The 26,503-nt window shown below is 46.1% G+C and overlaps 1 protein-coding gene across 1 annotated transcript in view; it reads left to right on the top strand.

Moving 5' to 3' along the window:
• EXOC3L4 (exocyst complex component 3 like 4) overlaps positions 1-26,503 on the top strand; it is a 39,590-nt gene that overhangs the window by 12,581 nt on the left and 506 nt on the right. Inside the window, exons 5-11 of the mRNA XM_074998706.1 lie at positions 2,228-2,353; positions 3,513-3,613; positions 5,930-6,025; positions 15,913-16,027; positions 18,445-18,567; positions 20,179-20,331; positions 23,845-23,966. Of these exons, the coding sequence (XP_074854807.1) occupies positions 2,228-2,353; positions 3,513-3,613; positions 5,930-6,025; positions 15,913-16,027; positions 18,445-18,567; positions 20,179-20,331; positions 23,845-23,966 (836 nt within the window). The remainder of the gene's footprint in view (positions 1-2,227; positions 2,354-3,512; positions 3,614-5,929; positions 6,026-15,912; positions 16,028-18,444; positions 18,568-20,178; positions 20,332-23,844; positions 23,967-26,503) is intronic.

Here is a 26,503-nt window from a genome sequence, read left to right as displayed (position 1 = left end):
GAGCAGAAGTCCACCCCCCATCCCTTCCACTGCCTGCTTCGTCTGAGTGGCTCTGCTTCCCCTTTCAAATCTTTTTCCTTGGGCCGGGATATGCAGGTGCAGCTGGATGGGGCCTCCTTAATCCTTGTTCTCCAGCACAGAGTTTGCGTCTCCCCCTCACACTCACTTACAGGGTTTGAACCTTCAATGTGCTGAGTGCCCTTGACTCCTATTGACACGGGGCACTTGGCACCAAGCAGAATCTGGCCTTAAATGAACAGAAATCGGCATGCTTCCAATTCGTCCTTCTAAATGTGGTGCTTGATTCTGATTGGTTATACGGACACTGCTTAAGAGCCCCCCACCCCCAAAATACAAAAGACTCAATTAAGTGAGATAAAAACTAGCAAAAACTACTGATCATGTTTGAATTTTTTTTTAAATCCACTTGTGCTCTGAAGTTACTGCAGTGACAAGCTTCATTACAGACTGATCAGCTCTACCAGGTTTATGTTAAGGTTTTGCTGATGCAGTTGTGCTGGCCAGGGATGTGAAAAAATTGACCTCTTGAACAAATACAGTTATGCCAGCACCTCCTCACATACACACACACACCCTTCTTGTGTAACTGCACCTATACCAGCCAAGGAGTCCTTGTTTTTCAACAGAGCTTTTGTAGTTTGGGGAGATGGCATAAGTGCACCAGCAAACAATTATCATATGCCTGTGTAAGCTGTATCTCAACTAGGGGACTTTGCTGACAAGGCTATATCTGTGTAGTACCTGCGATGTAGTACCTTTCTAGTATAGGCTAGCCCTGAAGTTGAAATTCTTGAGATAAGTCACACCCATTTTGCTCAGAAAGGTATCTGGGCTCAGGTGGTGCCTAGGGATCTGCAGCAGGTCAGAATGTGAAATGCTTTTGAAACTAAAAGCTTGGGGACCAACTTCTGGTGCCCTTATGCTGAACAAGATTGTAATTGATCAGTGGGCCCCATTGACTTCAGTGGGCTGCTTACAGAACAAGGCATTATTCAGCACAAGTCAAAGCATCAAAATGTGGCTTTTTAGTATTAAAACCAGGATTTCCAAATACAGATTGTTTTGTTTCCCCCCAAGAAGCAGGACAACTTTAATATTTAGGAAGCAGAATTTGGTTCAGTTGTCCCAGTGTCAAACTGAAGTAACTCAGATTTTAATACCAAAAGGGACTGTTATGATCATCTAATCTGATGTCTTGCATAATACAGGCCAGAGACGTTCACCAAGTCCATCCCACATCTACCCTATAGCTTGTGGTTCAGTGTATCTGGTACAAAGACATCCAATCTTGATTCATAAAGTGAGCAATGGAGAAGCTACCACAGCCCTGAGTAAACTAGTCCAGTAATTAATTACTAGTCCAGTAATTAATTAATCTTCTTTCTAAACAGAGGAATGATTTCAGATCGAGTGCAAACAAGCACTGAATAGGATCCTTAAACAGTAAAGGTCTCTCGATTTCTATTAGGGTTCTATAGATTGTAAAGGAATTGGAACATGTGAGTGGTTTTGACCGCACATGTCAGTTTTATATATGTGCTGCATTTAGCTATTAGTCACACCAGCTAGGTGTCTGTGATTTCTAGGATGGTGAGGAAAATGTGCTTTGCAGTGAATATTCCAGGTCTCAGTTGCTGCCTTCAAGGCCCTCAATTGGGGTGGGTGTCCTTGGGGGTGTGTGCAAAGGGTGCAGCTGCCTTGGGACCTGGCCATTAGGAAGTCCCCATGGCTTCCAGCGTTCACTACCTCAACAGCAGCTGCCAGAACCCTAGGCCCTTTAAATCACCACCAGATGCCCCAGTGACACACATCTTTCAGCCCTAGTGGCACTGGAGGGCTGGTTAGGGGAGGCTAGCCCCAGTCCTGTCCCTTCCACCCAAGGTTCCGCCCAATCCAGGGAGCTCAGAACTGACTCTCCCCAGGGTCTCTATTGCCTGCCTGCCCCCACATAAAAGCCAGGTTAGTCTCATGAGCAGCAGCCACTAGCATCCATCCTGGGAGTGGGCACTCACCACCATGAGCAAACATGGCAAGGTCCAGTCCCATGAACATCTGCTGCAGAGCTCTTCCAAGCTTACCTTGCATGAAAGCCTGTGTGTTCCCAGGATGTGCTCCTTCCAGTGCACATCTATTAACCTCTGCTTATTTTCTTAATGCTGAACTGTAGATTTTCCATCTCTCTCGCCTCCCTCTCTTTAACGTTTAGAGGACAATACAGTTCTATTTCAAAAACATTCTGATGTTGGAGACCAAAAACAAGTGGAAGGAGGAAAATCAGCCAGAAACCTCCGAAAACCAGTACCATTCATCGCTGTCCTTCGATATTCAAGAGGTATTTGATTAGCTTGTATGAAGCACATTGTTAAATATTACATTCTGGTACGTAGGTGCTGCCTCTTGTGATAATATATGTTAGTCACACACTCACGGAATACATTAGGGGAGAAAAAACACCATTTATTACACCTTTTAGATCTACCCCTCGCCTTTTAGCTGCAAATTAAACCTGCTGTCAGTTGTGTCAGAGACATAATAGGCAACTGATTTTTAAAAGTCTTTAAGTCTCTTTGATTAGAATTTTTTTAATGGTTTGTTAGAAAAGCCTCTTCATTGAAAGAACTATTTTGTCCCAGGGCTGTTGCAACCTGAGAAATGCTGCTGATAGGACGACAGCCACTCCAATTTAAGCAGTATGGAAAAAAAAATCCCCTCTTACTAGATTGTGTGGGGCTGCAGGATAATAAAGGCGGGAGGGTTTTGGATTCATTTTCATGTCTTTCAAAGGATTGAATCATTTCAATTAAATAAGACTAAAGGAAAAAAATCAAAGACTTTTATTCTCCTGACATGACTCACTTTTCATAGAAAAATATTGTACTTTTTTGATAGCCAGAAAGGCAGATTTGAATTGGAGTAGTAGATGGGCAAGATGTTAGGGAATGCATTTGAGCAAGATTTTCTTTGACAGGATAACAAGTCCTGTGGATAAGGGAGAAGCTGTGGATGTGATAGGCCTAGACTTTAGTAAGGTATTTGATATTGTCTCACATAATCTTGTTATCGATAAACTAGGCAAATACAACTTAGATGGCACTACTATAAGGTGGGTACATAACTGGCTGGATAACCGTTCTCAGAGAGTAGTTATTAATATTTCACAGTCATGCTGGAAGGGCATAACAAGCAGGGGTCTGTTGTGGGATTGATTCTTTTCAATATTTTCATCACTGATTTAGATATTGGTATAGAGGGTACGCTTATTAAGTTTGCAGATGATACCAAGCTGGGAGGGGTTGCGAGTGCTTTGGAGGTTAGGGTCAGAATTCAAAATGATTTCAACAAACTGGAGAAGTGGTCTGAGGTAAACAGGATGACATTTAATAAGGACAAATGCAAAGTACTCCACTTAGGAAGGAACAATCAGTTGTTGGGCAATGACTTTTCTGCTGTTCTTTTTCCATTCATTGGATTCTCATCTGACTCTTTTGTAGCTCATTGGACAGCATAAGCAGGCGTCTGGGAAAATTTCAAAAAGTCTGGAAACAGCAACTCTTGAGATCAGCACAAGAGAGCTCAGAGATTTCATACCAAGGTCACGGCTGCTTCTGACGATAGCTTCCTTTCCAATCAAGTATCCCGGTGCCAGGGCTCGGTAGCAGTACCTGTAGTGTGGGCTAAATGCTAGCACCAGCCTCATATGTGCTTGCCTCTAGGAAAATTAGGATTCATCTGAATTCTTGTGAGCCTGACAAATGTAACTGAGGATATGGGAGATTTCCAGAACCATCAACACACACAATAGTAAATAGACAGATGGGAGCATGAGTCTCCTGTGTAGCATGTTTCCCATACATCTGATGTCAGCTCTCTAAAAAGGGAAGGGTGAAAAGGTGTTTTCTCTGCCTATCAGTATTTACTGGATTTCCCTGTGGTATGTAACGACTGAACAATTAAATGTCATACCGAGCATGCCCAGATAAGGACACTGGCCTCAATCCTGCATTGAGATCTTTGCAACTTACTCAAATGGGCACAGGATCAGGCCCAAAATGCACAACTCACTTCTAGCCTGACTTCTTACTCTCAGACAATATCTACACTGCAGTTTTTCGATGTTACTTATTTCGCCGTTCTAATGTCTAAATAAGTAATGTTGGAAAATCGCATTTACACAGCCATACCATTGTGCAACAGAGCATTCTCACTTACAGCCGCAATTCAGTCACAGGACTGCAAAAGGAGCCTTCACGTGAGATAATGATAGCTGTGCTTTGTTCACACACTTTCCTTCTCAACTTCGAAAGCCAGGAAAGAGGTTGGAAAATACATTTGCAGAGCTGGACTAATTATTTAGCGGGAAAAGCCCTCTTCTCTCAAATTATCCTGCTTTGCTGTGTGAACGCTTGAGGGGGGGGGTTGTTGGAAAAAGCTTTTTTTCTGAATGCCCCCACTTCCCCCCCCAAATTTATACAAGCCCTCAGATAACTTTACTCGGTCCCCGCAGTGGAGATGATTCTACCCCATAGGTGGAATGACGTACTTTCTTGCATAGGAACAGAGAGGTAGCCATGTTAGTCTGTACTCCAGCAAAACTAAACAGCAGAAAGGTGGCACTTTAAAGACTCACAAAATGATTTATTCAGTGATGAGCTTTCGTGGGACAGATGATCTGATGACGTGGGTCTGACCCACGAAAGCTCATCACTGGATAAATCATTTTGTTAGTCTTTACAGTGCTACATTTCTGCTGCTTTCTTGCATAGGAGAAGCCATTGGGGTTATGGCTAAATGTCGATATTTCAATATCTCCAATGTTCAAGTCCCAGTGCCACTTTTAATTGTCTAGATCATCACACAGATTCGAGATACTCACAGGGAAGATTTGGGTTCCACAGATGAAAATGTTATTTCCTCGTTTTGGGACAGATCTCCTGTAGCCCAGGGTTTGTTGCATTTAAGTCGTCCCAGTTTTCAGATCAGCACTCTGAGGTTGAAAAAAAGAGGAACTTTCAGCATGAATCAACACAGAATAAAAATAATTGCATATTAACCAGAGAAATTTAACTCCTCAGATGAGGCAAATGTGTAGATTGCTATGAAGTATTTTATAAAATCAAGTGAGGAAGATGCTAAAAATTGCTTTTCTAATATAGGAAACTGTGGCCTTTTGTGAAACATGACAGATATTTAAAATATTTTAAAGACAGTAATTACTTCTTAAATTTCAGGTCTAATCTCCCAGTTACCACAGGGAAATTCTGGGGTGTTCATATGGGCAATTTTTCTGAGATTTTTTCAGGACACCAGTCCTGAAAGATGCATTTTACAGGAAATATAGACCTGAACCTCCATATTTTGTCAGTGCAGTGTAAAGGTAGGGATTTTTCCTTGCTCATATTTGGTTCGGTTGTAAAATGAGCCTTGAGCTAAAGCATTTTCCTGTGGCTAACAGAGGTACATCACACTGCACCAAAAGCCAGAGAAGTTATAGGAGTAAATTATGAGACCACTTAGCAGCAGTATGTTTAATCACTTATAACTAAAGAGCAGACTTTTCACCTATATGCTTTCATGGGGAAAAATTCTGGAATCCATCCTAAGCTTTGCTGATTTCAGATTCAAGCAAGCATAGAGTCCTACAGTGATTATCTGCGGCATACCTTCCTCTAAGGCTGGACTCGATGGCCTCTCGAGGTCCCTTCCAGTCCTAGTATTCTAACCACACATCACCTCCTGTTAAGGTAAAAAAAATGCATGTATTTTGAGAACTGCATGGGCAAGCAGTGAGTTTGTCTCTTTATCCCCTGCAAGGTCACTGCAGTTCTATTAGTTAAAAAGGTCATTAAGAAATCCGTCCTGTTTTATTTACAGCCACCTGCAATGACTTCTTCTGAAATTTCTGTTGCAGATTGAGGAAGACATTTACGGAGTGGTACAAAGAGAGAGAGGATTTGTTGTTTGTGCCGTATTTAGTAGCTTACATTAATACCTTCCGTGACCTGATGTAAGTCTGCATTTCCCTTATAACATATTCATGGTTTGGTGTTGGGGGAGGAGAGTTTGCTGGATCTTCTGGTTCAGCAAAGAAAGTAGAAAGAATTTATGGCCCATTAGAAGCAATGGATGAGAATAATCCTTCGTGTAACTGCTGGGCAACAATAGAGTTATACCCAGGATGGATTTGGATGAGTTACTCCTGATTGCATTTCCCAGGGTAGAAATCAGCTTAGAGTTATGCACACGAATGAAAGCTCAGGTTGTCTGGGGCGAGGAGGTTTAGTAACAGACATAGCTGGTATTCAGAACAAGAATTTAAATTCTAACCCACTGTCAGAGTTCAAAGATACATCGTCATGGTTAGTGGTCTTCAAGTATCTAAAAGAGGGTTACAAGGAGGAGGGACAAAAAAATTGTTCTCCTTGGCCTCTGAGGATAGGAGGCCTAAACCGCAGCAAGGGAGGTTTAGGTTGGACATTCGGAAAAACTTCCTGTCAGGGCAGTTAAATATTGGAATAAATTGTTTAGGGAGATTGAGAAACCTCCATCACTGGAGATATGTAAGTACAGGTTAGATAGACATCTATCGGGGATGGTCTAGATGGTGCTTGGTGCTGCTGTGATGGCAGGGGACTGGACTCAATGACCTATCTAGGTCCCTTCCAGTTCTAGTGTTTTAGGAGTCTATGGTTTAAAAGACCAGCTACAAAACAGTATATAAACAGCAGCATAGTCTGATGGCTGCTCCTCTTTGCCAGCTACATATTTTCTATGGAGTTTTTCTAAGGCCAAGAAATACAACATAATTGTTGGCTGTGGAGATTTTTTTTCTTTTTACGGGGTTTGAGTTCTCAAAGGTAGATTCAGAGCCAGGTTTTCAGATCAATAATAAAGTCTATCTCTTATATAGAGATCTGCGGCTGTACAGCTCAAAACACTTTACAAAGTAACAGCTTCTGATTTGTGTGGGTGCCTATTAGCACATGTCTAATTGCCAAATCAGCACATTGTAGTGTGGCTGAAATTCACCCCATGCAGAGAAAGCCAGAGGGTGTAGGCTGTGTTCCGCTTGAGTCATCAGAAGTGATGGCCCAAGGCCAGTACTACCTCACACCCTGGGTCTGCTACTGAAGTCTGGGTGGGAATAACAGCTGCAGCCCCTCTGTGCTGCTTCCATGAGGCACTGGGACCAGGAGATCCACAGCCTGTCCCACATCTGGTCCTGGTCTGTACACTCATCCCTTGTTTAACAAGTGCTTTACTGATGAGTACTCGCTAAAATGAGGGACACACACACTTACCTTTGTTCACTACGCAAGTGAATTTCCCCCACTTATATGAGCCAGCTGTGGGGTCTCTGGCCAGGTGGCAGAAAGACCCACTGCCCTGTCCCAGCCCACTCCCAACACGCACCCCAACCCAGTTCACTCACCTTTCAAAAGTAGTACCACATGCTGCCACTCCTTCCTTGAGTTGCGAGCACTAGGAACCAATCAGAGACTTTAACATGTATTTTAATGGTAATTTAGTGTCCCCCTTACAAATTTTCACCTACGAGCAGAAAGTTAGGAACCAATTGTGCTTGTATAGTGAGGGATGAGTGTATACCACTTGCATCAGATGGGTGGCAGAAAGGCTGTCCTGCATGGCCTGGCCACCCTGAGCAGCGCATAAGAAGGTTTGCACCGATCTGTGCAGTAGGGGTGAATTTCAGCCTGTTGGAGCAGTGCAGCCAAATTCTGCAAGTAGCCATATTAGGAACCCTTTGAAAACAAAAACTCTTTTTGTACATTGCTGAGTTTATAATTTGTCCAGGGGGCTTACAGGTCTCAAATTCCATATCCCTAGGAGTGATGGAAGACACACAAGGGACATCAAACACAGGGAACTCAATTCTGAGTTTGCTTGTGCCATTGGAAATCAAGTCACACTTTGTAATGAGTGAGGTCAGAATAGGCCTCCCTGCATCCCAAAAGCGTAGAAGCCTAGCATTAACTTCAGGTCTCCGGGTTAGTTCTCTCCATTCAGGTGACTCTCTTCTGCCCCTTGGTCCAGAGAACTAGTCCAAGGTGCATTACCAGCAGCACTTCACATTCTGGGCACCATGACAGGGTTGGCCTTGAACATGGGAAGGATTTATTGGCCATTTGCTTGCATTTATTGGCCTGGGCTGAGCTGAGTTAAGTGGATAGTTGTTTGTGGCACTAGGTGACATACAGTCCCTTTGAAATCCAGCTAATCTCCCAAGGATGAGGTGGTCACAGTCCTTTCTCATCCATGCAAAGGAAGACAGGATGGAAGGTGCTTCTTTGGCCCTTTCCAGGCAGGAGTGGGGAGAAGAGTGACAGAATAGAGAAGGACAAATTGTGAGAAGGACCCTACCTCTATTGCTGGGCACAAGGGGCGGCGAACTGATCCATGACAAGGAGGGAGTAACTTACTGACAGCCACCACGGGCCCGGGCACAAGGTGTGCAGGGGCTAGTTCCACACTCTAGAAGGGACGGAGCCTCAGGTGGAGGGGGCGGGCCAAGGGCAGTCAGTCCTTAGTGCTGCCGGGAGCATGGTGCTGGGCCCCCTCTAGCCCTTAGAAGCCACACAGAGCAATGCCCCCCCAGAGGAACTCCTGGCTGCCTCCAGGCCCCTTTGAAAGGGCAGGCCCTGATGCACTTGCTCCTTCCCCCCCGCATTGGTGGGTCTGGTAACCTACTGCTCTCCTCAGAGCAAAGACGGAGCAGGGGAGGAATTGTGACAGACGCGCATCCCATGCGCTGCTCTGCCTCAGGTCACACTGCCATGTGCTGCTCCTGACTCCATGACAGACTGTGACATTACAGGCTAGCCCCAGATTAGATTCCGGCCCATCAGTTACATGGGAACCAACCCTGATGCTGGACATCTCAGCCCTACCTTAAGAGTGCTGAGCTGGTAGTGTCCACATCATGTCTCCATGCATAAGCTGATTAAAGAATTGCTCAGTGTCCTGAACAGCTCAAGAGCTCCCCTCACCCAACCTACTTCTGCTCAGCACATCGCCTCTCCCCATGCCTGCCCCACGAGCACTGGCAGTGCCTCTATGTTCTAGCCATACCAACAACAGGAACATTTGGCTGCGCCATTCATTTGACTCTGTGTGGGTTTATCATAGAATCATAGAGTTGGAAGGGGCCTCAGGAGGTCATCTAGTCCAGCCCCTGCTTCAAGCAGGATCAACCCCAATTAAGTCATCCCAGCCAGGACCTTGTCAATCCAGGACTTGAAAACCTCTAGGGATGGAGATTCCACCACCTTTCTAAGCAACACATTCCAGTGCTTCACCATCCTCCTGGTGAAGTAGTTTTTTCTAATATCCAACCTACTCCTCTGCTTCTGTAACTTCAGACCTTACCCCTTGTTCTGCCATCTGTCACCACTGAGAACAGTTTCTCTCCATCCTTTTTAGAGCTCCCCTTCAGGAAGTTGAAGGTTGCTATCAAATCACTCCTCAGTCTTCTCTTCTCTAAACTAAATAGGCCCAAATCCCTCAGCCTTTCCTCATAGGTCATGTGCTCTAGCCCATTAATCATTTTTGTTGCCTTCCACTGAACCTGCTCCAGCACATCCACATCCTTTTTATACTGGGGTGGCCCAAAACTGGACACAATATTCCAGATGTGGCCTCACCAGTGCCGAATAGAGGGGAACAACCACTTCTCCAGATCTGCTCGCAATGGTCCTCCTAATGCACCCTAATGCCGTTAGCCTTCTTGGCTACAAGGGCACACTGTTTATTCATATCTAGCCTTTCATCCAGCATAACCCCTAGCTCCCTTTCCATTGTACTGCTGCTTAGCCAGTCAGTTCCCAGCCTGTAATAATGCTTGGGATTCTTCCATCCCAAGTGCAGGACTCTACACTTCTCCTTGTTGAGCTGCATTAGATTTCTTTTGGCCCAGTCCTCCAATTTATCCAAGTCACTCTGGATCCTATCTCTAAACTCCAACGAATCTACCTCTCCCCCAGGGATTAGTGTCATCTACAAACTTGGTGAGGGTTTAAGCTGCAGCCGCTTCCATTCTCACCAGTGTATTTTTTGTTGTCTCCACAGTAAGCACTAACATCAGACAGCCTCTAGATGGCATGGTCCCGCCAGTAATTAGCCATACACCATGGTCTTTAAAGTACTATCTATTATTTTGCAGTACCAGCTCTATCAATACTAACTGTTAAGGAATTCTGTGCTAAGGATTTCTTACGACCATGAGGAGCAGCATTTCCGAAGCTGGGTCCCAATCCTGCGAATCCTTAGCACCTGCTTAGCTTTACAGAGAGGCAGGAGCACTGGTATAATTTGTATACTGGGGCTGCCGAGAGCCATTGAACAAACCTCTAAATGCTGCATCTGATGGAAGGCAGGGGGTGCTGCTGCACCTCTAATTCCAACACCCTGTGTAGAGGAGTTGGATCCAACAGGACTATTCATGCATCATGTTAACCATGTCCAGGAGTATTTGCAGGCTTGGGGTGCTGGGTTACTAGGGTTAGATGATTTCAGAGACATTGAGCATCTGGATGAGAGGAGCTGCAAGTGTACAGTACCTGCAAATAGCAGGTTTCTTGTCTAGGTGCCTTTACATTTGGATGTAGGTGTCCTGCTCTAGGCATCCAAGTATGAAAGCTTTGGACTAATGTCTCAGTCCTGCTAAAGTCAAAAGGAGTTTTGTCACTGACCTAGGTAGGAAGGGGGCCAATACTTAACATTACAGAGCAGAAACAAAAGAAAGAAACTCTGACATTCCACATGGCCTGTGTCTACACAAGTCTTTTCCCACCCCAAATAGCCAAATAGAAAGTGTTCAGAAGTATATTTCCTTATCGCACAATTCTCACTCTAACTCAAAGCAGTTCAGTTAAGTAAGGTCCAACGCTCATGTGAACGCTACCTTCAGTTTCAGAAGGGATTAGTTCAGTTTATCGTAAAGCTGTCCTAATCAGCTGCAACCCTACAAACAAAGTCTGGTTTCAAACTAAACAGCAGCTCACACAGGCTTTTGCACCAGTTTAGTTAAGGTGGTTAAAATACAAAATCACCACAAGTTAAGCTAGTACCACCATGTGCGTAGCGAAGGCTTGAGATGAATAGCATTCTTTGTACACAGCTCTAAGGGAGCCATAATACTTTACTGCTGCTGTTTCATTTGCTGAAGAGTGCTTTGCACAATTACTATTGTGCAATTTGGGAAACATAGAGAGGACTTCCTTAACCGCAGAGAGAGTCTCCCTAAGCTGCAGGAATTCACCAAAATTTCCAAACTTCATTTTTCTCTTCAACGTCCCATTTATTTCATTCTGGTCAAATTAAAATGTTCCAAAGTTAACAGCTTATGTGCTTTAAGCAAAGCTATATACTTTTGTGCAGATATGCCTCTTTTCTACCATTTGTTGTTCAATTCTGAGTACCGATACCTTGGCAGCCCCAGCCCCGGGATTGACTGAGGGAAGGGGAAGGAGTGGCTGAGTACTGGCTCCTTATTTTTTTAAACAAATAACACACTGTTTATTACCCTAAACTGCTTATTGTTATCATACTTCCCTGGATCTTTGTTTACTTGCCTCACACTGTACACTCCTTAGAGCAGGGACTATCTTCTGTCAGTGTTTGGAAAGCACTTGGCATAAGTAATAATGGACCTGAATCAAAACCCTGGATTTGAACTTCCCTGTGTTGCAGAAATGCAGGTGGCCAATATCTAGATCCAGATCAGAACTGTTTATCTTTCATTTCCCTCCATTAATGATACCATTGCAGAGATGGCAGCCTAGCTCTGACACTCTCAGGAATGTTTAGGAAAAAAGTTAGGGAGTTTGCTTGGACTTCTCTCCCCTCCCGCTCCCTGCAGAAGCCAGGCTCTCTCTCCTTCCATCCCCCCTACCCTAGTAAAAACTAGGATCTTTCTCCCCACCTTTCCATATCTATGGCCCAGGGAAACGCTGCCTCCCCACAACCCTCACCGCCAAACAGGTAGAAGGATCAGTGCTGAGGAAAGATGCCTTCTGATCCTGCCTACGACCCAGTGATTCCCAGGTGGGGGTCCACAGACCCCTGGGGATCACTGAGGGGGTCCATGAAAAAATAAAAGATAAATAAAAATGATCACAGAAAATAATTTACAATCAATTTTTAAATTAAATATCTTCCAATAACGTTATTAATTGCTGTCCTAAACTCTATGTGGTGGTTTCCTTTTTCATTTAATGAAGTGTACATAGTGGCCACAAATGGCTTTGACGTGTGTAGGGGGGCTGTCTGTGAATGGTTTGGGGAAGTGATTGGGGGTTCGCACCTATGTAAAGGTTGGGAACCACTGGCCAGGGGCTCAATTACCTGAGCTAGTTCTAAGCCTTGACCTGCTTGCTGGGATAATCCTTCTCTTTCCTCTGTCACGTTCCTTCTTTATTCCTTTTCTGCCCCCATCTCCAGCTGGCTCTCTGTCTCCTCCTCCCTAGCAGAGGGTACAGTGCAGGACCAATAGCAGACGAGCCACGGAGATTGCCAGTGAAGCCTGGGGTACTGCACTCACTGCCAGGCCACAGGTGGTGTGCTGCGTTCTTACTGGCTTGTGTGGACTTGGCTGCCTCTCAGGATACCTAGATCAGTGGTTCTTAACCTGGGTGTGTAGCATCGCCAGCTCCAGCTGAAGTTATTCTCAGGGATTTTTTCCCCTAATGTGGTCTAGTGTCACTTTCTTAAAATACCCTATTGACCTCTCCGATTGCTTTCGATAGTTACCGGAAGATTGATGCTGATTGTGGGAGACTTAGGCCAGTTCCGGAGAGTTGGCAACCCTATGGGTATGTGTACCTCCGTGTGTACACAGAGGTCTTCCAGTGGGCATGTTGCATGGCATGAAAACCCCACTTTCCTTTGGAGCAGGATGGGGATGTGATACCACCACTGTAATAGTCTCCCAGACTGTCCTCCAACAGAAAACAATATGGCCTGGTGGTCTGGGCTTGGGGCTATATGTCACAGTGGCCAGAGTCCACATAACCACTCCCAGGGTTGGGGCTGTGAAGACCAAGGGATGAAGTCAATACAGTCACTCCTGCAGTCAGGCTGGTGTGGCCTAGCAGCTGGAGTCAATACAAGTTTACCTAGTGGTTTGAGCAGGGCAGCCTAGTAGCCATTGTCACAATAACAGGCTGCCTGTAGGGGCATCCACAGTGGGGACCCAGACCCAGTTTTTTACTCCCAGTCCCACCCCAAGGTCCTGTTGGAAACAGGGGCCATCGTCACCTGGTCAGAGAATCCCACCACAACATGCTGACCTTATTTGGGTGGTAGATACCACTTCTCACACACACACCCCTGCCTTCCCGGGGCCACTTCCAACCACAGTTTCTGAGGTGGCAGATGCTCCACCACTGGGACCCCCAGGCACTGGAGTGTGGACAGCTCCCTGGAACGCTGGCTTCTGGTCGTTCACTAAGGGCAGCAGGTCACCAGTCTGGTCTCCGGTCCTCAAGCTCATGCAGTCCACAAGTGCAGCAGCTCCTGGCCTGGAGCCTCCACTGAGTTTTCTCTCTCCTTGGCAGCAGTGGCATAGCCAGAATGGGACAGGGCAATGGCTGAGGGGGGCAGGAGTCATAGGCCTGCATTCCCCCCCAACCCCCAGCTGGCTTTGGGTGAGGGGGAGGGACAGATGTTCAGGCCAGGGACTGCCATAAACATAGGCTCCCCATAAAAATGTGTGCTCCTCCCCCCCCCACACTCACGTCAACAGGGTGCGGGGCCAGGGGACAGCGTTTGCCCTATTCCGCTTGTGCCCCAGTGCTCCAGCCAGCCCCCAACTCCACTCCCTGTCAGAAGTGTTGGGTGAGTGGAGCAGGGCAAGTCCTCAGGCTCACTCCCTCAGCCCAGCTGGAGCACGGGGCAGAGCAGGGGAGTAGAGGAAGGGCTGGGGGTGAGGGGGCCTGTCTGTGAAACAGGTGGGCCCCAGCCTGCCCAAGGCCACTCATGGCTATGCAGTTGGAGCACAGCCAGTAAAGTAGGAAGGGCAGGACTTCTGCCATCCGTAGCACAGGGCTAACCCGTTCTTGCTCAGCGTGGGGCGCGCGCACCCTGGCAGAGTACATCAAGTCCCCGAGGAATTTGCCTCGTTGTACGACCAGGCTACATAAAAAGCACCGGCTACATCAGTACAAATTCACGTGTCGTACAGACAGAAAGAGGCAGGACACATTTTCAGCCTGCCGTGACACTGGTATTCTTATGACTGATTTTGTAAGCAAGGAGTTCAAATGAGGTGTAACTTGGAGGTACTCAGGACAAATCAGGCTCCGAAAAGGGGTCCAGGTAGTCTGGAAGAGTTGAGAATCACTGACCTAGAGTGTGTTAACATTGCCTAGGAGGGCTGCACAGGAAACTTGGAGCAACCTTCCCCTTGTGGCTTGGCTGGGATATTCTGCAGCACCTGAACCCATTCAGAATCACTACCTGGGAGCCCCTCATGGTGCAGTCCACCAGGAGTGATGGAGGAAACACACATACCTATGTGCTGCCTTCATCAGACCTGAATGACAGTGCATCGGGGCAGAGTGCTTGAGCAGGGGCAGGGGGTGAGTTGTTGTGGAACCCCTGTGCGCTGAGCCTGCCGGACAGGAGCATTGAGCTGGGGGCCACACGGAGGATTGCGGGGGGTGGTTCTGGGTCTGCGGGGGTTGGGGCCGGGACGTGCAGGGGATGGGACCCAGGCATGCAGGGGGTTTGGGGCATGGGGGTTGGAGCTGGGTCTCCAGGGGTTAGATGGGAGACCCACACATGCAGCTGGAGCCCCCAGCTGGGGGGGGTGAACTGGGGCCGGGGGGGTGGGGGAGTTGGGCAGGGGTTGAGCCAGTGGGGGGTTGAACGGGGTGAAGCGGTGTGGCTGTCAAGCGGCGCCGCTCTGGGAAGCAGGGGAAGGGGGCTTTAGCCCACTTGGATGCTCACGGTGTGGGAATCTAGGCAGGCTGAGAGCCCCGCAGCTTCACATTGTGCAAGACTCACATTAAAGTGAGTTTTGCACACCACAAAGCCATGTAAAGTGGGAGATTACTGTAAAATTTAAATACTGGCCATTGACGTGTCTGGTATTCTTTGATTTTGTTTAACCGGACAGAGAGCCCAAATACTGGCCTGTCCGGTTCAGTACCAGACACCTGGCAACCCTAACCACAAATAGCAGGTGGGTTGCATGAGTGGATCTCTTTCACCTCAGTAGGCTACAGCAGCCTATAGCCCATAGGGATTTCACCTACAGCCCCTTCTCTGCACCTCTCATGCACCAGGGCACCAGAGCCCTGCACTCACCTGCACCGCCTCCTCTCTCCCTGCACTTTCAGTGCCAGCAAATCAGCTAATTCAGGCAATTTGCAGCTTCTCGGAGAGTGCCAGGAGGCAGAGGGAGCTGTTGGAAGTGTGGGGCTCTGCTGCATGAGAGGTATGTGGGGAAAGAGAGCAGCCAAGGGTCTGTGGGCTGCTGGTGGAGCCCCAAAGGGCCACATGCAGGCCCTGGGCTGCGGGTTGCTGATCACTGCTGTGAGTGGGCTGGGTGCCACTAGATGCGACAGTGCATTACACTCAGAACTGAGGTTTATATATACACACACACGTATGTGCTTGCACATTGATTTCAGGCTTACATTTCATAATTCTATGCAATCAGTCAGGAGGATTATTAAAAATTAGAGGCAGTTGGCGTCTCTGGTGTTGCACAGAAGGAACGATGTTTTGTGACCATTAACAGAGAAGGGGATTTATTGGATATACGTGAGAGTCCTCTGGAATAAAAAAATGCTTATTTTAGCTAAGTTATCCATATGGAGTAGCTCATGATGCAGATCAGCCTTAAACGGTTGCTCTTATTTCTCTCTCCAGGAGAGGCTTACAAAAAACATTTAATGCCGACACTACGGAACTGGAAAAGGTCCTGAGTGATGTGACAATGAGCTTCAGAAATGAGGTTTTAAATAAATTAAAAGAAAAAACACAGGTAAGGAAGGTTTGGAATGATCGGAACCTGGTCGTTCAGGATTTATTGTCCTTTCCCCAATACACATCCCACTTGGCATGGACAGGATATCAGGGTCGTTTCAAAATGCATCATGTCTAGTTTTGTGCCAATCTCTCCAATGCCAAGTCAGATTTCTAGGGTTTAGGGCTTTTCATTACTAACACTGATGCATTGGTTAAGCCATGCGAGAGCCAGAGGAATTAAATATATATTTGGTAGCAAAGTATCCGATCTCCTAAAACAACTGGGGGGAATTTCACCCCTGGTGAAACTCTGGGGAAGGCAGTGGGATTACACCAGAGATGTGTTTGTCCTTTTGATTTAAAAAATAGTCTGCTGAGGGTTCTGTTTCACCTTAGCAATTCAGGCCAACTCTGCCATCATGATCTAGTACCGGCTTCTATCTAAAGGCGTATCACAGCACAGTGAGGCTACGTCTACACGTGAAGCCAACATCGAAATAGCTTATTTCGATGTAGCAACATCAAAATAGGCTATTTCGATGAATAACGTCTACACGTCCTCCAGGGCTGGCAACGTCGATGTTCAACTTCGACGTTGCGCGGCACCACATCGAAATAGGCTCTGCGAAGGAACGTCTACACGCCAACGTAGCACACATCAAAATAAGGGTGCCAGGCACAGCTGCAGACAGGGTCACAGGGCGGACTCAACAGCAAGCCGCTCCCTTAAAGGGCCCCTCCCAGACACAGTTGCACTAAACAACACAAGATCGACAGAGCCGACAACTGGTTGCAGACCCTGTGCCTGCAGCATAGATCCCCAGCTGCCGCAGCAGCAGCAGCCAGAAGCCCTGGGCTAAAGGCTGCTGCACACGGTGACCATAGAGCCCCGCACGGGCTGGAGAGACAGCGTCTCTCAACCCCCCAGCTGATGGCTGCCATGGAGGACCCCACAATTTCGACATTGCGGGATGCGGATCGTCTACACGGTCCCTACTTCGACGTTGAACATCGAAGTAGGGCGCTATTCCTATCCCCTCATGGGGTTAGCGACTTCGACGTCTCGCCGCCTAACGTCGAAGTTAACTTCAAAATAGCGCCCAGCGCGTGTAGCCGTGACGGGCGCTATTTCGAAGTTGGTGCCGCTACTGCGAAGTAGCGTGCACGTGTAGACACGGCTCGAAAGTGATATTGTCATTGCAAAACCTAAAAGTTTTTTCCGCACTGGAAGTGCAAGGTCCTCCCATCAGCACAGCCCGGGAAGTTATTTCTGTTGCAGTGGGGCTCTTCCAGATGCTTTAATGGGGGGGTTTGCAGCCTGTTTGCTATGTGCACATAGGGTTGTCCTGAGAGGGTGGGGGCGGGGAACCTACAGCAACAACTTCCAGTGCCCCAGGAACAGGGGCCCAGGCAACATCTTGCCCTCTGGTGCTGCAGGCCCTGCCCCTTTCCTGCTCTGCCCCCATCCTGTCCCCTTGCCCCAGGTCAAGGGATTACTTGGAGAAGGGTGTGCAGTGGTGGTAGCAGCAGCAGAGGGTCGCCTCTCCTTGCCCCCTGCCCCATGCAGTGCGAGCAGCAGCCTGCTGTCTCTGCTGCACCCTCCCACCCCACTGAGCCCCTCTTCTCTATGGGTAGCAGGGAGCGGATGCTGCTGGCCACTGCTGTGGAGAGCCAGGCTCATTGGGCTGGGAGGGAACAGTGCAACAGAGTGGAGCAGGCTGCTGCTGGCACCACATGGTGAGTGCCGAGGGCCCAAGGGAGGGGATCCCCTTCTGCTGCCACTGTCTGCTGCTGCTGCACCCTGCTGCAGGTAACCCTCCCCCATCCCAGCCATAGGAGGGCTGCTGCAGAGCCCCCAAAAGTACACTGTCTAGATCAGGCTTGTCACATGGATGCCAGGTTGGGGCAGAACCATCAGCCATAGCAGAGGAGAAGGCGGTATGTTTTAAAGATGGAATTTGGAAGGCATGGAGTTGGTGAAGGAGAAGCATAGGGAATAGTGTTCCAGGTTGCAGAGAAGGGATTTTTGAACCAACTGGGTGAAGGGTACACCAGGAGTTGGATGGTCAGGAACGTGAGAAGTAGAAAGAGGCAGACAAAGCCATGCTTGGGCAAGTCCCAAGAGAACCTTCAGAAGGAGGGCAATTGAACTTGAACCTCCAGTGAATACCCACTGGGAGCTAGTGGGGGGAGCATTTAAGTGATGACAGAGCTTCTCTTGATACAATGTAGGCAGCCTAGTTCTGGAGCCAGTGGTGTCTGGAAAGCCAGGGGCACACCACAGTACAGCTCTTAGTGCTTAAGCTATTTCTGAACTTGTTTGCCTGTTTCTTACTGTTCGTTGTATACAATGCCCACCACAATGAGTTTGTTCTATAATTTGGGTTTTGAAGGGGTTACTAGAATAACACTGGCAAATTGATCTTTTTCCAGCCATTCTTTAAGAAAATTCTGACCAACACATGGATGTTAAGTAGTGAAATACTTGATTCAATCATGTCAACAACTGAACAATTTTGCCAACACCTAAAACATTTAGAGCAGCCCATTGACAAGGTATGTGTCCTTAACCTATGCAATCGATGTGAGGTTCCAGTGGTGTAGGTGATATTATATCAGGAAGAAGTGGGTCTGTCCCATGAAAGCTCATCTCCTAATAAATTATTTTGTTAGTCTTTAAAGTGTTACGTGACTGCTTTCTGTTTTAATAAAACTGAGAATTGTTTGTTTCCCGAGTCTGTCCTTTACTTTCTCAAGGAAATAAGCTTTTAACTTGTATCATTACTGCTTTCTGTTTACATTTGAAATAGGGAAATTGGTCTACTAAAGAGGAACCAAAAGCATAGATTAGTATTATTGGCTATTTGCACTATCCTAGCTGCCTGTGATGTTGCATGTTACTCCCCCATCCATTTGCAACAGAGCTGCAACCCTCTGGGAAGTCCAGTGAGCTGAGGAAAGCAAACATCTTCCTGGACCTCAACAACATTCCCCATATCTGCTTGAAGTCACACAAGCCCTTTTGCTGCCATGTGCTTAATCTTTAACAGTGTGACCTCAACGCTCATGAAGCTTGGAAAAGTGAACAGCATTTACAAGAAGTGGTAAACAAATACTTTGTGAAAGGCCCAACGCAGGAGACGCCTGTCTGTGAGCTCTAGAAAGCATGTGTTTACACTCATGTAAACTGTGGCAGATTTGGATTCTTGTTGCACAGATGGAAAATGGAACAAAAACAAAAAAAACAACCCTTTAGGGTGTGACTGGGGTCACCCAGAACAGCTCCTGGAACATAGAACAATGCAGTGCCTCATTTACAGGTAGAAAGGAAGCATCACAGTGATACTCTGCTACTGATGACACAATTATCTGGCTTAGCCATCTATCTGTAGAATTATAGTGCTTGTTCTACATCTATATCTATCATATGAAGAACATTAAAGCAGTTACTTTAGTATGCTACCAGCATACACCCTCTGCACAGATCTATACAACTGGGAAATACAAGGATACTTAAAAACAGCTCTAAATTTAAAGTCTGCAGACAGCATCCAAACTTGTTATTAAACAATCCCGCATATCCCCATTAGTTACTGAAGAACGAAAATCACCAGCATATAATCAGGACTCCATTTTGGATACAGTGAATAATTACACTGAACCTTGGGCTGGTATTTCATGTGTGTGCTGATCAGCCCAGAGAGGCTCAGCCCAGGATTCTCATCTATTTCTTCTGGCATTTCCAAGAAGCTCATAGCCTCCTCTGCTCTCAAGCCTTATTGAACTATGGGGCACCATATTAAATTGAAGGTTTAACACAAAAAGAATTTTTTCTTCATGCAACATGCAGTAGGCCTATGGAACTCCTTGCCAGAAGATGTTGTGAAGACCAGGACTTCAACAGGGTTGAAAAAGAACTAGATACATTCATGGAGGTTAAGTCCATCAATGGCTAACAGCCAGGGTGGATAGGAATGGTGTCCCCAACCTCTGTTTGTCAGAGGCTGGAAATGGATGACAGGAGAGGGATCACTTGATGCTTACCTGTTCTGTTCACTCCCTCTGGGCATCTGGCAGCTGTCAGAAGCCAGGATACTGGGCTAGATGGATGTTTGGTCTGACCCAGTAAGACTGTTCTTATGCCCTCCATATTTTCTTTTGAAACAGGTTTTTCTAGGTGATGCTCACAAGTATGTGGTGAGAGAATACATCACACAGGTCTTGAAACCCAGAGGGAAAATGAAGAAAACCAAGCGGAAAGAGGTCAGCAAAAAGATGATCCATGAAGCCACTTGTATAAAGAACAGCTTCAAAGATCTGGTATGTAAAACCTCAGACTGCATTGCTGGGGCCTTTTTAGGTGCCTTACAGAAAGTGTGAGATTGGCAGGTGTGAAACCCAATGTGCAAAGAAGCTGATCACTAGGGCTATGACTACATTAAATTAGTTTCCCTAAAATCCCCCACTGTTGCAATCACTGGTTCAACTCCACCAGTACTAGAACTGGTATAGATAAGACTTCTGCAGTTACTAGTGGTATAAGGACCACATACACCTAATTTTCACAGCTCTGAGTGACTTCAAATAGAAATATGGGTCAGGCCCTGCCCCACTGAACCCTGCTCACAACAGGCTTAGATGGTAGTGATTCAAATGACAGTGGCTGCCTCTTTGATAATGGAGGGAGAAGGAAACAGTCACGCAGGCCAGCACAGACAAATCAGCTTTCTGAGAGGTTGGGATTTTATTTCTGCCATATTATCAGGTGGGATCCAGGCACGAACCCACAAACTGGTATTCACAAAAGGGGGGTCTCACACATGCACTCAGCCCCCTTGTGCCTGCTCACACAACTTCAGAGTTGGACCCTTACTGGAATTCCAGTAGAATGACCTAACACACACAAGAGATCCCTTCTGTTACCAAATTTGCCCATTACTGTGGGATATACTTATTTATTTGTGGTTACGGGGGAGCAGAGTGGGGAGCAGGGAATAAGTCTATCAGTGTGCTGCTTGTGTTACTAGTGCTCATAAGGCACTTCACCTCTCCCTTCTGCTAATTCTCTCCCAATGGAGCTATTCTGCCCAATCCAGGGTCTATAGGATTATGTTCTTCCCACCCTAGACTCAGGTGAACACACACACCCACACACACTCTGCCAGAGCTCCTCTGAGAGGACTGGTTAATCATAGAATGCTAGGACTGGAAGGGACCTTGAGAGGTCATCAAGTCCAGCCCCCTGCCCTCATGGCAGGACCAAGTACTGTCTAGACCATCCCTGATAGACATCTATCTAACCTGTTCTTAAAGATCTCCAGAGATGGAAGTTCCACAACCTCCCTAGACAATTTGTTCCAGTGTTTGACCGCCCTGACAGTTCAGACATTTTCCTAATGTCCAACCTAAACCTCTGTTGCTGCAGTTGAAGCCCATTGCTTCTTGTTCTATCCTCAGAGGCCAAGAAGAACAAATTTTCTCTCTCCTCCTTGTGACACCCTTTTAGATACCGGAAAAGTGCTATCATGTCTCCCCTCAATCTTCTTTTCTCCAAACTAAACAAGCCCAGTTCTTTCAGCCTTTCTTCATGGGTCATGTTCTCTAGACCTTCAATCAGTTTTGTTGCTCTTTTCTAATCAGCACTTACAAGCTAACACCTTATGGCTACGTCTACACGTGCCCCAAACTTTGAAATGGCCACGCAAATGGCCATTTTGAAGTTTACTAATGAAGCGCTGAAATGCATATTCAGCGCTTCATTAGCATGCGGGCGGCAGCGGCGCTTCAAAATTGACGCAGCTTGCCGCCGCGCACCTCATCCAGACGGGGCTCCTTTTCGAAAGGACCACGCCTGCTTCGAAGTCCCCTTATTCCCATGAGCTCCTGGGGACTTCGAAGTAGGCGGGGTCCTTTCGAAAAGGAGCCCCGTCTGGACGAGGCGCGTGGTGGCAAACCGCGTCAATTTTGAAGCGCCGCTGCCGCCCACATGCTAATGAAGCGCTGAATATGCATTTCAGCACTTCATTAGTAAACTTCGAAATGGCCATTTGCGTGGCCATTTCGAAGTTTGGGGCACGTGTAGACATGGCCTATATGTCCCTGTACTCAGTGGGCGGGTTGCACAGCGGTGCCCAGCTGTGGCCCTTACGTGCCCTTGGACTCAGTGGCTAGGTTAAATAGCACCTTCAGATGCCACTCTGATATGCCACCCCGGTTCAGCACCCCCTCCCCAATCCCCACTTTCACAGCACAATCATTCTACTAATAACCTAGTCGATGGGCAAACCCCACAAGACTTTCAGGCACTAAAGGGATCTTTAGCATAGGTACAAGATGCATTGCTGCAGAGTGAATGGGGAAGTCAAAACATCCCAAGGAAGAGTGAGCAAGAGAGACACACAACCCGTTTAACAATGAAAGTTACTTATTTCTGGGTAATGAGTATATATTTAACAGTTACAATATTAAATCTAAATTGAAACCAATTACAAAATTACAAATGTTAGAGCAAACCCTATAAATGATTACATAAGTTGGGTCAGGAGGCTATGCTGAGAGAGAGAGAGAGAGAGAGAGAGATCTCACCATTCATGGAGCTTGCACTGATTGGGGTGGGGTTCCCAGATGATGATGGTAGCTGTAGGGAGCAGTGGTGTCCAGAAGGCAGGAGACAAGCAGAGCCCCCCAGAACGATCAGCCAGGAGACGAAGTCTCAATGGAACTGATCCAGAGTTTACATCAAGCCATCAGAACAGTTTCTTGAGAAAGGGTAGTCATTTTTGCAGGGACAGGACAATAGTTCAAGAAGAACACTGAATTTGATTATGGGTAAACAGAGGCAAGACAATGGAGACTGATCGTGCCTGGCTATGGGTAATGTTTCTTGAACCATATAACTAAGCAGGTTCAGTATTTTGGATATCAGTAGAGTTGGTCTGATAATGACTAATTTGAGTGTGAACTAGCCTGGGTTCATTAGCACCTGGAGCAGAGATTTCCCATCAGGCAGTGCTTCTCTGCTCTTGGTATCCCATTGTTCAGCGTGGTCCCTGCTTTGGAAGAGCTGTTCTCCCTTCAGTATGCCAATGGAGATGTCTTTTTGTTCTACAATTCACTGCAGATGAGGCTAGGGGTGGGTTTCCTAAATCCAGTCACCCTTGGTAGGATTTAGGTGTATCTACCCCTGCTAGTTTCTGTGTTTTGTCTTCTGGTTCCAACAGAAGCCTTGGGGAAGGGGATTGTTTTCCATGAGTGTTACTCCCTGGCTCCCCGTAAACAAAGCTGACAGGTGCTCATGCTCTGGTTCCGCAAAACCACAGAGCTGGGAGGTAACACTTCCCATTGTTCTCAGTTCCAAGGGAAAAGCCTGAAAGCAGCTCTCCCTTTTAAAACCCTTTGAGAATTACTGAGCCTAACAAATGTCTTTAAAACTATTGATACATAACAGAAGAATCTAAAACCAACTAACCTTTCCCCACCCTCAGCTTATTGTTAGGCCTTTCTAAGCAATGTTGCACTATGCCCAAGATATCTTATTATTAGTGTTACATCCACTGCCAAGTATTATTGTTTCTACAGAGACTCTCACAGAGACCCTGCATGGAGAAGGTGGCTAGATCTTGAGCAAGTTGGTTAACATCTCTGTAATTTATTTTTCCTGCTACAGAATAAGAATACCCACATTTGTAAGAGATCCTTGATGCTAGATGTAAAGAAGTGCAAAGTATTTTAGTAGACAGAATAAATGCATGTAAATGTATTTTCTGAATGTTGACTTCTCTCATTAAAATACTGATCAGACGACCCCCATTAACTATTCCAACTTATTTCTAGGGCTCTGATGCTGATTGGCTTGATTCTGCTATTCCTTGTATTGCAAACATAATTTCTGAGAAGCAGAGACACAAAATCAAGGAATATATTGAGGAAATGTATAACAATTATCCAGATGTCAGGTATGTGAGGTTAATATCCGAGGGTTTCTCAATGTAAAGTGCTGTGAGCAGGGTGAAGCTCAGATTGTTTGCTCCCCAGTAGCTATATAATTTGCTTCCAGGTTGGTATCAGCAGAATTAGCTGAAGAGTACAGCACACAGAAGTTCTTTCATATCCCTTGTCATGTTACTGTGTTTTATCTGAAGGCTCTGTGCTAACCAATGTGTAGAGCTCTGCTTTGGGGAAAACAGTCTGTGTCCAGGTCTTAGGATGAACTCCCAAAAACTGAGGCCTCCAAAGTCAATTGCTGCTTTTCAAAGTTTTAACTGGATTTTCAAAAGGGCTGCATCCCACCCCTAATTTTGCTGGCACAATGCAGTAGTTTGGCATCTAAATGCTGTCCACTGTGTCCTCAGTTTATTGTGGTTGCAAATTGCACCTGAGAAACTGGAGGCTGATTTAAAAAACCCGTATGTGGAATGGCAGTTACATAATGGTTACTTCCTCTCTCAGACCACCTGGATGGAATATAGCTCTATTGAGGCTGACTCCGAGTATATGCATCTTTGGGTGGCATTGGTTACCTGTGATGGAAGTTCAGACTGAAATCTGTTGGTCTCTTCTGGCCCTAAAGTCTGCAGCTGTGACCCCTTCTCCGGAGCCCCAGATTGCTGGGGAATTCAGCCTTTTGTTTTTAAAAAGCAAAGTTATGGCTGAGATTTCAAAACATAGCAAAGGAATTGTAAAGTTATAATTCAGCCTCCAGTGATTACTGTGGCAACGCTACACCAGACAGAGCAGAACCTGATATACATTTTTTTGCTCTTGTTGTGGGCTTTTGAGCCATTCTTTTACACCAAAGTAATCCCCAAGCACAGTGTCTTCCCATGGTACTTGCAAGTCAGGTATGATCTCATATCCTTAGTCCCCTCTAAGTTATCAATTGATTTCCCCTGACTCAGTAAGTAGCCTGCTACTTGTAAGGCTACTGTTTCTCTAAAACTACAGGTTGAACCTCTCTCGTGCAGAACTTTCTTGTCCATCAACATCTGTAATCTGGCATAATTTTAACTGGCCAGACAGCCACTTATCATTGGTGTGGCCAAGTTTCCCATAAAGTCTGTTTACAGCCACCAGTCGTGGTTTTCAGTTTTCTGTGCTGTTTAGCTGTAATTAACCACTAAATGTTTAAGAGCCCAGTAAGCAGTGGAGCATTGGTAGTGTTGATAGACAACACTGACCTTCTGTGGTTCAGCAAATTCTCTTGTTCAGCACTGGTCAAGTCCCATGAGTGCCAGACTAGAGAGGTTCAGCCTGTAGAACTTTGGTCGTATTATCAGACTTCAAACTTGGTTCTTTTTGATAACAAATATATAGCAACTGAAAAGTAAAGCTTCAAGTATACTTCATAAAAGTTTGTTTGCAAGGGACATACAGCTGGAGCTACAATATTGTTTGGTTACCACTGGGGCTAATTTGTTCTATGATATAATATTAAATTTAGCAGATTGAAATATCAGTTTCTGGGTTCTGAGAAATCTGAGATTTAAGACTGAAAAAAGAGATCCATAGGGATTTGTGCACAAATTTACCTTTGAAGTGGGTAGCATGCTTAAATCTGCCAGACTGGGATCTGACAATTTCAGTAGATTTCAAGGTTCATCAGCTTGGCTTTTCTGTTTCTTAGTTTGCACTTGACCTATTATGGAGTCATAATCTTTGGACAAGTAAGTTTTGAAAACCAAACTGAGCCTCCTAAGCCTGTATTGGTTTCTGAGCTGAGTGATCATGATTCAGTTAACGCTTGCCCTTGAGCTGATACAGAACCCAATCTGAAAAAAATCTGTCTGCAGCCAAGTTTCTGGAATAGAACCCATTACTTATGTCTTCTTTACTAGCTCTAATCTAATTAGTGCCTGCCAGTTTCTGGAATAGTACTGCCCACATTACTTAACAATCAAATAGTCATTAAATAGAAGACCTTCAGCTTCTCAGGAAAGCTTAGTGTGATGAGGGTAATGTCACATGAATGTATAAAATACCCAAGAGGAAGATTTTCAAGGTACAAAGGGCAGGTAAGCACCAAATTCCTATTGGCTTCCAGATAGGAGATGGGAAGTTAACTCCCTTTTTGTCTCTGCAAAGCACTGTCAGACTTACTCCTTATTGTGACCTTAGTTAATAGCATAAGTAACTAATCAACATAAAGGTGACAGAATTTGACTCTATCCTATAGTAACACTCACATGGTAACATGACCTTGCAGTCCTTACATGGCAACTCTCTCAGTTGACCATGAAAGGACATTTCTGGGCACTTGCAGCTCTGTTGTATTTTATCCTCAACTTCCCGTATCATAGAACATTCATCTACTCCAGTTACCAGCATCACTGATTGTCTCAGTGCTTTTATGCCTCCATCCTCCTCAGCAATGCCCTGCTAGTTCACAGCAACTACTGGGTGATCAGTGGAGAACACCTGAGATACACGAAGGAATAGAAGTTGTACCTGCTTGTTTCAGATCTATCTTATTTTTAGGGTGTGTTTTTGCTGTTTG

The sequence above is a fragment of the Carettochelys insculpta genome, chromosome 6 (genome assembly GCF_033958435.1).
Source record: "Carettochelys insculpta isolate YL-2023 chromosome 6, ASM3395843v1, whole genome shotgun sequence".
In the NCBI taxonomy this organism is placed as follows: domain Eukaryota; kingdom Metazoa; phylum Chordata; order Testudines; family Carettochelyidae; genus Carettochelys; species Carettochelys insculpta.
Note: the sequence above shows the minus strand (reverse complement) of the source record. Positions and strands in the feature narration are given on the sequence as shown.